This window comes from Heteronotia binoei, chromosome 6, assembly GCF_032191835.1.
Source record: "Heteronotia binoei isolate CCM8104 ecotype False Entrance Well chromosome 6, APGP_CSIRO_Hbin_v1, whole genome shotgun sequence".
Taxonomy (NCBI): domain Eukaryota; kingdom Metazoa; phylum Chordata; class Lepidosauria; order Squamata; family Gekkonidae; genus Heteronotia; species Heteronotia binoei.
Genome location: NC_083228.1, coordinates 75705366 through 75721871, shown reverse-complemented (window position 1 = coordinate 75721871; position 16506 = coordinate 75705366). Strand labels below are relative to the sequence as shown.

The 16506-nt window shown below is 46.0% G+C and overlaps 1 protein-coding gene across 2 annotated transcripts in view; it reads right to left on the bottom strand.

The window, feature by feature from the left end:
• SEMA4G (semaphorin 4G) overlaps positions 1-16506 on the bottom strand; it is a 155810-nt gene that overhangs the window by 77919 nt on the left and 61385 nt on the right. For both annotated transcript variants that reach the window (XM_060241779.1, XM_060241780.1), the window contains one exon: positions 2406-2645. In XM_060241779.1, coding sequence (XP_060097762.1) covers positions 2406-2577 — 172 coding nt within the window. In that variant the 5' untranslated portion in view covers positions 2578-2645. The remainder of the gene's footprint in view (positions 1-2405; positions 2646-16506) is intronic.

Below are 16506 nucleotides of genomic sequence, written 5' to 3'. Positions count from 1 at the left end.
ATCGTAGTCTTTGCCAGAAACTGCAAAACTTACTTCCAGCCTCTCATAAAGTGCAAAGCTTCCAGCTTCTCATAAAGTGCAATTCTAAAGAGAATCACCAGTATCTATGCCCATTGATATCAATGGATTTTAAAGGGTGTATCTCTACTAAAGTTAGATATTTCTGTGCCTGAAGCAGGAAAACTAAGATCCCTTTTCTCCACAATCTCAATTCAATTGTCTCTTCCTTCTTCAGCACCCTGGTAATTCTCTGGCTATGGCAGGAAAATGCTTCCAAGATATGGGACAACAGAATACCATTTAACACCAATCATTTCGGAATATGCATACAATGTACATATGTAAGAGTTAGAGGAGAAGACTGACCAGAAAGAGGATGGGTAAAATATGGATAAAATGAGTCTATAATATACCATGAAAATCAAAGCCTGAATTTAGGACCTGAAGCTTCCTAATCACTTCAGGCATTTAAAAATGCAAATTTTGCAATCAAAGTAAATTAGATTTTTAAAACAAACCTAAACTCATGTATGCACCCAAGTGATATTTTCTTCTATTGGAGAGGAAGAACAGACTATGCAAAACCTTGGCATTATCCAACAATAGTTAATGCAGGCAGGTGCTGATTGGCCAACACAGTTTAAGAATTCAGAAGTTACCCAGAGGCACCAAGACAGAAGATCTATGCACAAGCAGAGGCAAAGCACAGGACATTCTTAACACCTGTCCCCCCTCTCCTGCACATACGAGAAGTGGCTTGTGATCATGTGTTTGTAATGCCTCAGGGTCTCCAGGAAACTGGAGCACAGGAGATTGCTCTGAGATGCTGATGTAATCAGACGCGCATGTTGAGGCAAAAGACAGCAGTGCTGACAGTTCCAATCTGGCATGTAATAATCAGCCGCAGCTCCCACATAGCGAGAGCCCATGGCTCTTAAAGCAGGTTCTCCCTGTCTCCCTCTTCCCCAGTGAAAAAAACAAGAAGGGTGGGACCAAACTGCAGGACTGTGAATGAGGCCTCTCAAATGTGACATTTCCTCTGTGGTTAAAAATACTTACCACAAGATAAGCAATAACCACCATTATGCTTCTCAGCAGCATCATGGTGCTGCATTCTACAGAAAAACCACTAGTTTTGTCAAGTTTTATTCTCTTGCATGCTAACCACCAGGGGCATGTGCACCCATCCATTGCCATTTCCCCCTATTTCCAGTGTTTCAAATACTCCTCTAGAACAGACACATTACACAAGACTGCTCATTCTGAAGTATCAATGGGAAATTAGTGGGGTACATTAGCATCCTTATTAATGTCCCAGTTTTGCCACTGAGAGCCAAGGACTCCAGAAATAAAGTGTTTTACTACCACACAGAAAATGTGATATCTGGATACAGCTTAAAAGCCCTGGATACACTCCTTAAAAGCCTGCTTCAATGAAAGGAATTTATATAATTGAACATTTGCCTCTTCCCTGCAAAGGGTTAAAGCACCTTCTGCCAGTCTATAAAGCAAACACAGCTTTTGCTTGCTATCATTGTCATTTTGTCACAGAAAAATCACCAAGCTCTCATCACTCTCATATTAAGCCTTAAGTAAAAGCAAGTATCGCCAAATAATTATCAATTGCCCCAGCTGGTATCATTCAGAAGGCTAAACAAATTCATGCTGTGTGTTAACAGCAGTCCTATGAAGACCCACTCTGCCTCACATCACAGGTGCTTCTCATTGGTTAGGGACCAGGCAGGTAAGAACTGGCTTCATCAGCCTCTGATCACCATTTAAGAGGGAAAGAAACAAGGATGCCAAATATTTTGCCACAAAATCCTTTATATATACAGGACCAGTCCCTCCCAAAATGTACATCTAGGGCTCAGAAAACTCTTTTCTGTATATTAGTAATTACACCATGAGGGGGAGAATGTCTGATATGGCCACATTTGAGGGAATGTTTACAGAATTAACTTATTCTACTCACTTTACACTAACATTTATTTACCAAATCAAGAAGTTAATCTAAGTCTAAAGTAATTTAAAAGTAATGTCAAGGCAAATTCCCCTGGCTTTCCAATGGCTCTTCTTCCTCACATATAAACAAGACCAGCAAGGTAGGTGGAACTGTGTGGGCTTTGCAATTCACAGCAAAAACAAGAGGGCCAGGCAGTGAGGTCAAAGCAACCTGTCATAACATTCTTATGTCAACCTTAATACATGTGGAAAGCTGCACTCATGTAAATAACGACTAAAAATGCATGGAGAGAGATAATAAAGGCAGAGAACATGGGATTTGCATTCTGTATGCCTCTTTAAGGCACACAATCATCTATGAGCACAGCCTCATACACACTGCAAATATGTCTAACAAACAAGAATATTTTAATCAAGGAAAACCTGAAGAGTTTCTTTACCGTTATAGACAATTGTCATTCGGGGTGTAGCATCCAAGTCCATTGCAGAACGTCTGGAGGGGTATCCCACTGATGAGACCACAAGGAGAACCACCAGAGTGAAGGGCACACACCTTCTCATTCTTTCTGGACAGCCAAGGCTGCTGCCTATTAGGCAAGCCAGCCTTTTCATATAATCAAGGTGCTGGACAGTTGAAAATATTCCCACTGGTTTCTGTGAGGGTCACTGCAGAGGAATTTCTGAAAAAGAAGTTTTTAAAAAGATACATGACTTCTAAATGCTGCTAATCAAAACTGGTACCACTTTCCAAGCTGATAACATGTGACTAAGTTCGGATTTTTCCATTAACAGAACTGTAAAAATATTTAAGCCCAACTATTTAAAATGGCAGACACAAACCAAGAATCAAGATGCACCAAAATGAGCAGTTCTACTACTGTCTCCTTAACCAAACCACTGTAAGGACACTGATTTTGCCATCCTAGTTTCCTAAAAAATGGGAGGATGCAGAATACAAACTGATTATCTTGCCTGACACAACTTACTCAATGCTCTGGTTTCTACTGTCCAGCATTGCCTCACCTTAACTTGTTCCCTAAACTAGGTTGCCAGGTTTGTGTTGGAAAATACCTGGAGACTTTGACCGGGAGAGGGAGGGGAGGGGAGGGGCTTCAGCATGGTACAATGCCATAGTCTCCACCCTGCAAAGCAGCCATTTTCTCCACAGGAGCTGACCTCTGCCAGCTGGAGATCAGTTCCAGGCCTCACATGAGACTGGCAGCCCTACTAAGTCACCTTTTCTACATCCCACCTATTACTCCCCTCTTTAATCACTGGGTTCTCTGTTCCTTCTCCCCCTCTTCTGTCCTACCCAAGGCCATTCCAGGGAAACCTAAGATAGAAAAAACAGGCAAGCTAATAGTGGCTGCTGCTCCTCATCTTGATTGGCTGCTGTTCCTTCAAACAGTCATCTCTGTTCACTCAGGTAGGTGTGAACTGCCACTGCTGTTTGTCTGCTGACTATCTGGCAGGGAGGCAGGAGTCACCATCTCCCATGCAGGGCTGCCAATTCTCCCATATGTCGAAGGACAGAGGAGCAGTTGGAGGAGAGCGGAATGCTATCTATCACCCAGAAACAGAAGTCAAGCTGTGGTTTTTGCTGCTGTACATTGATAGGTTATTCCAAGGCCACAGGGCCTCAGCACCTTCCTATTTGCTTTTTCTGATGCCATTCCTAGCCTCTCTCTTTCTCATTCTGCAACAGTTTTCTTGTCTAGCACAGACCTCTCTCATTATATTTACTGGCCTATATTTCAGGTGTGTTCTCTCTGTCTTTTTTCAACTACTAATGTCCACCAACAAAGATATAGCATGAGGGAGATTGTCTTTGGCCTCTGCACAGCCATTCACAACTCAGTCTTCACCCAATGCTTTAAAAGGCAAATATTGTTTTCCCTCCCCAACACTGAAAGCTGAGCTAATTAAATCTCAACACAACAAAGAAATTCATTAAAAAATCTGGCTTGGGTGTGTTGTGACCACTGCAGAAATGGGAAACCGTATCTCCACAACAGCAGGAAAGCTATTACAGCTTTGGTTAGCAATTCTGTCTGCAGTTCAGGGTTGCCAGCTTCCAGGTGGTAGTTGGAGATCTCCTGGGATTACAACTGGCCTCCAGACAGAGATCAGTTCCTACAGTTACCTGGTAGGGTGGCCAGATCGTCCCGACCACCCGGGAAAGTCCCGCTAAGGCCCCCAAATTCCTGCCTCCCGGGCTGGCTATCCCGGGACCATTAAAAATCCCGGTTTAGCCAGCGAGAGGAGCCGGTGGAAGCGGGGGGAGGCTGCGCTGCTGCTGCCTCTTCTCCGTAGCTGCTCCTCCGAGAGCCCATCTCGGAGGAGCAGCTGTGGAGAAGCATGGCAAGCCCCGAATCTGGGTCCTTCTAGGACCCTGAGCAGCAACGCTGGAGGAGTAGGAGCAGGCCGGACTTGCGCCCCGCCCCTCCACTCTCTGCAGGGGCAAAGGCGGCCTGCGTGGGCCTGCTTCATTTCTCCGCCCAGCCTGCTTCGCTTCTCCGCCTGGCCCCTCTGCTGCACGGGCGGCAAGGAGCATGCTGGTCCGGCCTCGGAGGAGAAGGAGGAGGCGGCGGCGCTGGTGCTGCTGAACTGAGCCGTGGCCGGAGGAGGAGGCGGCATGGCTGCGGTGGAGGCGCGCTGGCCTTCCGAGCCAAGGACTTGGTAAGGTCAGGGGTGATGCGGAAGGCGGGAGGGGTGATGCGGAAGGCGGGAGGGGAGCTGCGCTGCGCTGGTAGCCGGAGGGAGAGGCCCTCCTCGCCTTCCCTGCTGAACTTCTTATGTCCCCACTCCCGGTCTCCTGCTGGGCTGGGCTGGGCCTGGCAACCCTAGCCTGAGAGGGGCGGCGGTTTTGTTTCGCTCTTCAGGGGGACAGCCGAGCGGGGCCGCCTCGCCTAGGGCGCACGGCAAGGGGCCGTGACCAAAGCGCACGCCCCTCATCCGGCAGTCCCGGCTGGAGGCGCCTGACTCTCCCGCCGCCGCCGCCTCTCCCCTCCCCTCCCCGGCTTCCTAGAGGCTGGGCAGGGCTGGGCCGCACCGCGCAGGGCCGGAGCGCCTGGCTGGCACTGCGCGCCATGGAAGAGCGCGCTGGCAGGATGGAGCCGGAGTGGCAATAGGAGGTGAGCGGGCGGGCAGGGGGTCTCTCGGCGGCCGCGGGGGAGGGGAAGCAAGGCGAGGCCGGGCCGGGCGGGGGGAGGCGAGCCGCAATCTGTTCGCACTGGAGTCAGTCGAGGCGCTCCCGGGGGCGGGGAGGATTTTCTCTCGGCGAGGCTCCCTCCCTCCTTCCTAGAGAGAAGTTTAACAGAAAAGCTTTCAGGAGATGTAGGATATTCATCACTTTCATCACCTTCATCACTTTCGGGGTGTGGATCCCCCAGTGGGGTGGGCTCCCGACTCCCTCCGCCAGCTGTTTCTGATAGCCCTGTGCCCCCTCTTTCATTTGATATGTGTCCCGTGCGGGTGCCACCCTCCCGCCGGGAGATGCCGCAAAATGAGCCCCCTTGAGGCTTATGGCGGCCCCCTTGAGGCTTATGGCATCGTTGTGGGACCCAGGGGGCCGGCGTGGCGGCCCGCCGAAGCAGCCTGTCACTAATAACACAGGTCGAGATGCAGGACAGGAACCCGGAAGTGACCGACAGGCTGCTTCAGCGGGCCGCCGCGCCGGCCCCCTGGGTCCCACAACGATGGGACCGATGCCACAGGGACGGGCTCGAAACACTCTATAACCCCTCAAAAGAACAGCAGTCTAGCTCACTTCCCCCGAGCCCTGCCGCCATAAGCCTCAAGGGGGCTCATTGTGCGGCATCTCCCAGCAGGAGGGTGGCACCCGCACGGGACACATATCAAATGAAAGAGGGGGCGCAGGGCTATCAGAAACAGCCGGCGGAGGGAGTCGGGAGCCCACCCCACTGGGGGATCCACACCCCGAAAGTGATGAAGGTGGCACAAAAACACAGTGGCCCAAAAGCCCTATATGGTCGAGGACCTGTCTACCTTAGGGACCGTCTCTCCCCATATGAACCCCAGAGAGCACTGAGGTCAGCCGGGAAAAACCTGTTGACTATTCCCGGACCGAGAGAGGTGAAGTTGCAATGTACCCGCAATCGGGCCTTCTCCTCTATAGCTCCGAGCCTATGGAACCAACTTCCAGAGGAAATGCGGGCCCTGCGGGACCTTGAACAGTTCCGCAGGGCCTGCAAGACCTTCCTCTTCCGACTGGCTTTCGCTGATGAAAATGGAAATTGCTAAGGAAACCGCCATCATAAAAGCAAACATAAAGTATACATAGCATTAGCACTTTTATTAATTTAATTTAATTTAATTTTAAAACTTAAGCAGATTTTTAATTAAATGTTCATGTTGTTTAACTGTAATTTTATCTATCTGTATAGCTAAACTTGAATTGTGTTGTTAGCCGCCCTGAGCCTGCCCCAGCGGGGAGGGCGGGATATAAATAAAAAAAAACTAGGGGCTATCAGGAGGTCCAGTAGTGGGGCCAGGACACTAGAAGCCCTCCCACTGTTGCCCCCCACCAAGCACCAAAAATACAGAGCATCACTTGCCCCAGACAGAGAGTTCCATCGATACCTTGTGGCTAATAGCCACTGATGGACCTCTGCGCCATATGTTTATCCAATCCCCTCTTGAAGCTGTCTGTGCTTGTTGCTGCTACCACCTCCTGTGGCAGTGAATTCCATGTGTTAATCACCTTTTGAGTGAAGAAGAACTTCTGTTTATCCGTTGCTCAGCAATTTAATTGAGTGTCCATTGAGAAAGGAAGAAAAGTACTTCTTTCTCTACAAGATGTGTACAGTGTCTCTGCTCTAGTGCCCTCCTACAGTGTACCACTTTCCCACCATCTAAAGCAGAGATGCTTCTAATATAGGTTTAAAGATTAAGGGACATCTTATGGAATAGTCAGTAGATGGGGGAATTTTTACATCAATACCACCTTTGCAAATGGTCCCTTAGCTGCATTCATACATAACAGCAAAGCATGGTTGACTCTGTCCTTGAGGAACAGCTCTTTTTATTCCAAATGACAGTCAGGATTTCTGTAATTCTGCTTCACTACACTGTACTAATAGTGTAGGCATAACTCTCTTGGAGAACTTCCCCTGGAATCTCACTGGAATCTGACTGGCTTCTCAGCGTGGAACCCGTTCTCTCTAGTCTTCTCACTTTGAAAAAAGTAAAAAAAGAGTTTTATTTAACTTTATTTCCCCCTTTCCCTCTCTATAAATAATCTTGGTGTTTCCGGCGGTGATATTTGGGGGATTTTTGGGGACGTCACAGGAAGTGCTGTGAAGTCACTTCCTGTTTCCGGCAGTGGCATTTGGGGGAAATGATGTCATTTGGGGGGAATAATGTCACAGGAAGTGATGTCACTTCCTGTTTCCGGCAGTGGCATTTGGGGGAAATGATGTCATTTGGGGGGAATAATGTCACAGGAAGTGATGTCACTTCCTGTTTCCGGCGGTGGCATGCCGTCACCGGAAGTGACGTCACCGGAAGTGACGTCACTTCCTGTTTCCGGCAGCGCGCGCACACACACATCATTCCCCCCCTCAAGGTGTCCGTGGCTGGCCTGCAGATATTATGGCCACCCTATTTCTGGCCACCAGCAGGGGATTGGAGGGGTGGGGTAGGGTTGCCAGATCCAGGCTGGAAAACTCCTGAAGATTTGGGAACTGGGCCTGGGGAGGACAGGGACCTCCATGGGGTACAGTGCCAAAGAGTCCATCCTACAAAGCATCCATTTTCTCCAGGGGAACTGATCTTTGTAGCCTGGAGGTAAGCTGTAATTCCAGAGGACCCACTGGAGGCCATCATACCTATCAATTCCCCTGAAGAAAATGGCTGCTTTGGAAGTTAGACTCTCTGGCAATATACCCTGCTAAAGTCCCTCCTCTTCCCAAACACCACCCTTCCCAGGTTCCACCCTCTAAATCTCCAGGAATTTCTCAAGCCAGGGCTAGCAACCCTAGTCTCTGCATCATTGAATATTGTGTAATTGTGATTTGTTCCCATCCTCCTGGATATTTTAATGTAAGGTACTAAAACTCAAATTCATAAATGCAACCCAGAGGAGCACTTAAATGAATGTTGTGATGAAAGGAAATTTTTTTTTGCATTTTTATGCCTTATATCATCAGTGATTTAATTGGAAAGCACATAATTGTTTGTTTCATCTAAGATCTATGGCAGTGGGGGGCAATTACTATGTCGAGCTGGACTATGGTGCATAATTCCATCCCAGTTACTGGAACTACTTTAAGACATAACATTTTTGATATTTAGTATGTATGAAGCACATATCCCACGTTCACAACACTTCACATACACTCGTCCTAACAAACTCCTTCAGGACAGGCTCCTGCCCCCATACTGCAGATGGGGGGATGAGGCTGAGAGAATGTGGCTTCCTAAAGTCTCTAACTACATTCATGTCTGAGGCAAGATGTGAATGTGGAACTTCAGGTTGCATAACTCAGTCTCTAGCTTTTGGTGGCTGTCTGCATGACCCAGGGACTAACCAGGTGGGTTGTAGAAAGACATGAAAGAAGAGAACCCTATGTAAAACAGTGTAGCACAGTGGCTACTATGTTGGTCTGGATGAGAGATATCAAGGTTGAAATCTCCACTTAGCTCTTTTTTAAAAGTATATTTGGACTCTTCATACACTCCAGGCATTTAGAACAGGATTACTGTAAAATAAAACTTCAGATATGGACAAGTAAACTACATATTTTCCAAATCTCTAATCAGCACTCTCTCCATTCCTTTATAATCTCACTGAAACAGTAAAGTTTGAAACCAGCCAGAAACAGCCCTCATGGATCTCAGCAGAGAACCCATTCCAAAGAGCAGAAAATTCAGCAGAGCAGGAACAACTCATTCCTACTGAGAAAGTCCGCCCTTGTGAAAGCCCACCCACAGGTTAGTTTTTTACTGTTTAGGATCTAAAAGCCTAACCTCCTCACAGGATCGTCAGAGGGTTATGAAGCACTGTTCTGAGCTCCCCAAAGAATGAGAGAGAAATATAATCCTTCATTTACAATTTTTGCATAGCACCTACCCTCCTGGGATGGGCAGACAAAACTTCAGCCCAATTTATGGAGTATTTTTTTTTAAATTATAATAATAATAATAATAATAATAATAACTTTTATTTCTATCCCGCCCTCCCCGCCTAGGCGGCTCAGGGCGGCTAACAACAACTTAGACATTAACATAAATGATAAAACTTTAAATTTAACAATTAAAATTAAGCATAAAAACCAGTCAGTTAAGTTAAAATACATGATTTTCGTTAGCCTAGATATATATGAGTGTATCTGGCAGCGATTGAGCTGTTATGGCGCTGGTTCTGCCAGTTTAGGTAGTCTTATAGATGGCGGTTCTTACACCAGGCAACTCAGCAGTCAGTGTCGTTATAAGCTTGCCTAAAAAGGGCGGTCTTGCAGGCCCTGCGGAACTGGCCGAGGTCCCGCAGGGCCCGCACCTCCTCCGGAAGCTGGTTCCACAATGCCGGTGCAGCCGCTGAAAAGGCCCGTACTCTAGTATGTTGGAGTTTGACCTCTCTCGGCCCAGGGATGGTCATTTTGTTTTTACCCACTGACCTCAGTGCCCTCTGGGGTTCATATGGGGAGAGACGGTCCCTTAGGTAGGCTGGTCCTCGGCCATATAGGGCTTTAAAGGTGATAACCAACACTTTGTACTGGACTCGGTAGATAATTGGTAGCCAGTGCAGTCCGCGCAGCCCCGGCCGTATGTGCTCCCATTTCGAGAGCCCTAACAGTAGCCTGGCCGACGCGTTCTGCACCAGCTGTAGCTTCCGAGTCCGGCACAGAGGTAGCCCCAAGTAGAGGGCATTACAGTAGTCCAATCTTGAGGTGACCGTTGCATGGATCACTGTTGCGAGGTCCCGGCGCTCCAGGAAGGGGGCCAACTGCCTTGCCCGCTTCAGATGGAAGAATGCTGACTTGGCAGTGGCTGCTATCTGGGCCTCCATTGATAATGAAGGCTCCAGTAAAACACCCAAACTTTTTACCTGGCGCGCTGGTTCCAATGGTGCGCCATCGAAAGTTGGGAGAGCTATTTCCCCTCCCCGAGCGCCACGACCCACACAAAGGACCTCTGTCTTCGCTGGATTCAACTTCAATCCACTCAATCTGAGCCACGTCGCCACAGCCTGTAAGGCCCGATCCAGGTTCCCCGGGGCGGAGCCAGGCCGGCCATCCATTAGCAGATAGAGCTGGGTGTCATCCGCATATTGATGGCAACCCAGCCCAAACCTCCGGACAATCTGGGCAAGGGGGCGCATATAGATGTTGAACAACATTGGGGAGAGAACTGCTCCCTGAGGCACCCCACAGTCAAGTGTGCGCCTCTGGGATCGCTCACCCCCAATGGCCACCCTTTGTCCCCGATCAGAGAGGAAGGAGGAAAGCCATTGTAGGGCCAACCCCCCAACCCCTATGTCGGCGAGGCGACGCTTTAGCAACTGGTGGTCGACTGTATCAAATGCCGCCGACAGGTCTAATAACATCAGTACCGCGGCGCCGCCCCGATCCAGATGCCGCTGGAGGTCATCTACCAAGGCGACCAGCACTGTCTCCGTCCCATGGCCCGGTCGGAACCCAGACTGGCACGGGTCAAGAACGGAAGCGTCATCTAGGAACCTCTGTAGCTGCAACACCACTGCCCTCTCAATAATTTTACCTAAAAATGGTAAGTTAGACACCGGACGGTAGTTTGCCAATTCGGCCGGGTCTGCTGTACTTTTTTTTAGGAGAGGGCGAACCAACGCCTCTTTCAAAGGCGTTGGGAAGTGCCCCTCTACGAGGGATCTTCCCAACGCCTTTGAAAGAGGCGTTGGTTCGCCCTCTCCTAAAAAAAAGTACAGCAGACCCGGCCGAATTGGCAAACTACCGTCCGGTGTCTAACTTACCATTTTTACCAAATTATAACGGGTTGGATAGAAACTACTGCAAGTAGAACAAAGCCCACAGAATGGGATTTTCCCCCTTCCTAGTATAGCTTATTATTCTCCCCAAAATTCTGCTCCTGGGGACCCTCAGGAAATGTGTGGGAGTTCAAATGACAGTCAGCCATGGGAAGGGCTAAAATCACCCCCTGCTTTCACCAGAAGAAGTGCTGATTCACTGGCATTGACAGAAGAGAACTTCAATCAACTCCAAAAACAATTACAAAAAGGTAACTAGGTCTGCCACTGGCAGAACTCATTCTTGCAAATAGGAGGGGGGAAATAAAATCAAAAGCCATCTTTTGATATGAGAAACACAATGGTTTCTAGACCCTGGTATTAGTCCAGGACCACAGCAAAGGAAGCCACACAGTTTCAGATTGAGTGACAGTCAAACCCTAAATGTGCATATCCACCAGTGAAATGCCATCTTTCAAATCCAAGGCCATATATGCATTCTGCATCAGAAACAGAAAATTTTCTAATGATAAATGGCAAGAATAAAGAATCAATGTGGCATGCCTTTGCAGCAGTTGTCAACACCCCCAAGGTCAGTGTGATGCTGGAGAGCATAATCAACACATATACATGCAGGCAACAAGCACATCACCCCAGATACACAATCACTGCAATAAATCATGTACCAGAGTGTTTCTCAGCAGCAGTTGTTCACAGAAATATGCTGCATTAATTAAAACTTGTTACAGTAATGTGTTAAAGCATAAAACAAGATGCAGGGAAGAGTCAGCAGATTCTTTCCTCCACTTGCTTAAAGTCAGAAGTTTAGTAGGTGAAGGTTCCTGCTGAAATGCAGGGAGCAGGCAAATGCCATCTCCTTTTGATTATGCTTATATTTGGATCATAATGAGAGACCTGTGCCAAAATGATTCAAGTTCTGCATGCAGGAATATGGAAATGTTCATAAATGTTGTTTGCATAATTATTCTGATTGCTATAGTTAAGAACATTTCTTGCAGACAAGATGGAAAATTTTAAGAGGGAAGTTGTGGGAAACAGACAAAAATGCAAAGCTCAGGAAGAGGGCCATAAAAGCCCTACTTTCTCCTATCCATAACATTCTGTCCAAAGTCTTCTTACAGATATTCCAAGGCTGCATTTAGATTTAGCAATACACAAATCATGGACAGCTATCTGGGACACTCAATGGCTTGAGTATTATGTGAGAGGCTGGAATAGGAAGGAACTGTGTTACAAACTGAACTTTTAGTAGGACCTGCTCTGGTCAGGGTCACACTGTGGAAAGGCCCCAGTATGGAGGATGACTGATCTGGAACCACATCAAATAAAGCACAGTTACCAAGACAGTGCTATCCTCTAATTTATAATTTTGTGATTTTAAAAAAACAAACAAACTGGGAACCTGCTACAGTGTGAGAAAAGGATAAGGATAAAATTCCCTGTTTTGGTCCTGTGGCAATTACTACAACCCCCCCTTGGGCCACATCTGGCTCCAGAAGAAGGAGTGGCAGGTGGCAGCCCTCAGAAAAAGCAACTAAGTTAGTCAGTTTCACTTTTCCTCTCAAGAAGCAAAGTAGAGGCCAGACACGGAATCTATCCAAGAGATTTCCATGAATGTATGCATATTTGCCCACGAGTTATGCTGAGTTTGGCAGGCATTGACTGAAACCCACGCAAAGAGAGAGCAGCAGTCTCTATTTGACGACTCTAAATAGTTTTTAAAATCAGATAAAGATCATGTTTGCAGACATTTGCCAGCTTTTGAAATGCTCTCCCACTTGCCAGTTAACAATAGAGACTATCCTCGTCCCCTAGGCTTTTATGGAGTTTGGGTTTGCCAACTGAGGAATGTCATTAGGCTATCATTAAGTACCACAGATCCAGGTGGGTAGTCAAGTTGATCTAAAGCAGAACAAAATTTGAGTCTAGTGGCACCTTTAAGACCAACATTTTCTTCAAGGTATGAACTTTCATGTGGATGGACACTTCCTCAGATAAAATGAAATGAGATTTACCAGTCCAAACAAATAAGGCAGAGATTGAACAGCAAATTAGCAGACAACGTAATGCAGATGTTTTAACAGATGCAAACAGGAATAACAAGCTAAATTTACATCATCATTGTTTGAATTTAATTCTGGGGGGAAACAGTGAAGCAAATAAATGTGTAAAAATTGGAGATAGATGTGTAAATGTATCCTTCTTAATTGTGGAGTGCTAGGAGTAATTAACTGCAATGTTGTTATGCTCCATCTCCTCTCAAGCAAGGAGATAACTAACAGCATCTTTTTCTTTGAGGTGGGATGATTTGCAGTGCAGTGTTAGTCTCCTCTGTTACCAGAACAGATAAATGCATTCTAATATACCATTCCAATATTAATTGCATTACATTACATCCCTATTCTAGTCTACTATTCCAAATAAGAAATGCACTAAAATAAAGAGGATGGGTTTATAGCCCTTTGTGTTGAGAATACATATACAAGGACTGAATGAATTTAGCATATGTAATGAGATTAAAAACCCAAGATCTCCGCTAAGTCGTGGCAGGAGGAGCCTTCCAAGTGCTTTAATTCAGCAGTTTCTCTTTCCAGTCTGTTCCTGAAGTTCCTTTATAATAAAACTGCTACTCTGAGGTCACTCACTGAATGTCCTGGAAAGCTGAAGTGTTCTCCTACAGATTTCTCAATTTTGTGATTCTTAATGTCAGATTTGTGTTCATTTATCCTTTGGCATAGGGTTTGACCTGTCTACGCTATGTAGAGAACCAAAGGGCACTTAATGGCATATACAGTGTTAGAAGATGAGCTAGTGTATGTGCCTGAGATGGTGTAATTGATGCTGAAATTGGTGCATTTTTATCTTATGAGGGCCTTTTTCTTGGCAAATGGGGAAAAAGAGGCAATTTCTCTCAACCAATCCAAAACGGAAAGTGAAACAAAAGTTAAGGAAGAGGACAAACAGATTAGAAATTATCAACTGAATATTAGAACACTCCTAACTGGTTTTTGGATGGTGATTTAATTGTAATTAGTGTGTTTTTATATTTACGGAACAGTGCAATATCCAATCAAGTGAGGATGCAGCCTCATTCAGTCAGTGAAGTGTGTAGAGGGAAGCAGAAAATAGCCAGCACATTACTGAAGTGGGAATAGTTAAATATCTTCACACAAAAACTTACTTTGCTATTACTTTAGTCTGTCTGCTTTCTTTTTGAAATCTACAATGGGAAGAAAACCCACAAGAGCATGAACCAAAGAGTTGTGCCACTTTATTCGTAGCAAGGTAATAACCTTATCATTAATAGCACGTATCTTTTATATAACATTTTCAGTGTTCAGTGCTCTTCACGTACATTATCTCATTGTAACTCCTAGAACAGCCTTTAAGGGCCTAACTACAAAGTACATTTTTCCACAGGACCTCCACAGGCTGCTGAAATCAGACATCTGTTGATTGTTCATGCTAGAAACCTAGTTCCTAGTCAGATCAGGACTGTGGTACGTGAACAGGAGCTTCAACCTTTCTCCCTTGTGACATTTCCCTAATCTGAAATAGTCCAGGGAAGTACTATTTGTCTCAATGGGGTCTTCTTGTGAATTGATGACATATACCTATGAGAACCTGGAGAAAACATAATATATTGTTAGGCTCTAAGGCAGAACAGAATTATTGTCCTCAAATAAGCTGTCAATTCCAAGTTGAAAAATTCCTGGAGATGTTGGAGATGGAGCCTGGGGAGGGAGTTCAGTAGGGTATAATGCCATAGAGTCTAGCCTCCAAAGCAGCCATTTTCTCTGTAAACTCTGTCATTTGGAAATTGGTTGAAATTCTAGGCGATTGCTAAGCCCCACCTAGAGGTTGGCAACACTACTCCCAGATGAAAGCTTGAGAGGATGTGGCTTCCCTAAAGCCAGCCAGTGGGTTTATAGCAGGAATCTCCCAAATCAAAGGTCATTTTCTTAGCCACTATCCTATACCAATGCTGTTTCTTACTGCTATTTTTTTAAAGGCTAACACAGCTGGGAATGCACTACAGCAGCTATGGTGAAAACAGGTGTGTGAGGCCTTAGAGAATATAGAGGAAGTGAAGGGAGCAGAGTGTGGGGAATAGAAGTCAAGGGTGAAGAACTTGGTTGGTGATCTGTAGAGAAGGAATTGAAGAGGGACTTATGATGGGAGCAAAAAAAAAGGCAAATTGATCACAGCAAATTGACTCTGAGTGCCCAAGGTCAGGGCACTTGGTCAGAGCCTCTTTCTAGAGCCTGTTGCATTTATTCCCACAATGGGCCTTATTCTTAATTAATAATTATCATGTGACATTTTGTGTAGTGTAGCCAGCAGATCCTAAGATAGTTTGCCAGTCTGAAGTCTTAGCTCTTTTTAGTATTATGCACCACTAGGTAGTGAGCTAGACATTTTTTGGCTGAGAGAGCTCTGAAAAAGCTGTGATTGACCCAAATTCACTTAGCTGGCTTCATGTGGAGGAGTGTGGAATCAAACCCAGTTCACCAGAATATAGTCCATCACTCTTAACCACTACACCACACTGCCTCTCAATTGTCTGGATATGGTTATTATATGTCTTTAAGTAAATCTTACCTTGTTGGCACATGTAAGATGTGGGGGGAGATAAAAGTGAAAAATATAGTTTTCAATAAAAAAATACTGGTTCCCCTGTAAGCTGGGAAAATGCATTTTAAAGAACTGCCTTCTAGCACAATTACCATGGGCACCTGTTGGATAATACCAGAGATATCTCTTCCACTTCCTCCTTGATGACCATGTTGTGTTCTTACCAATGGCATTCTGGCTGCAAAAAGGATGCTTACAAGTGAGTTAAAACTGAGCATCTCAAATAAAAAATGGAAACGCTCTTCAGTTTAATCTCCCACATGTCTTGAGATCAGCTAGAATGGCTGCAGGATTCTCTACACTTTACCTTGAGATTAAACAAGTTTCAGTTCTCATGGAATCCTTCTCCTTGCAGGACCAATGTCCCCCTCTTGCACACCACAGCACACAACATCCAGACTGCAAATGCAGAGTTCACCCCCCATGCTCCAGTTGCACCCCAGTTGACCTCCAGCAAGGTTGCCTCCTCTATCCATTATGCGTGACTGTGCTATTGCCTGAGAATAGCATTATTCACATGACCCTTTATCCCCAGCATCCATCTCTATATTTAGGAATAATATACATTTTCCTTCAGCCAATAACAGACTAATGTTAGGGGAAGGGCTGTGGCTCAGCGGCAGAGCATTTGCTTGGCATGCAGAATGTCCCATGTTTAATCCCCGCCATTCCCAGTAACAATCTGTTCACTGGTGATATGAAAGATCTCCATCTGGGACTTTGAAGAACCACTGTCAGTTTGAGTAGACAGTGCTGCCTTTGATGGACCAACAGTCTGCTTCAGTATAAGACACCTTCATGTATGAACTAACACATTAATATCAACAGGGCTTTTTTTTTAAAAGCAGGAACGCAGTTCCGGCTGGCTTGGTATTAGGGTGTGTGGCCTGATATGCAAATGAGTTCCTGCTGGGCTTTTTCTA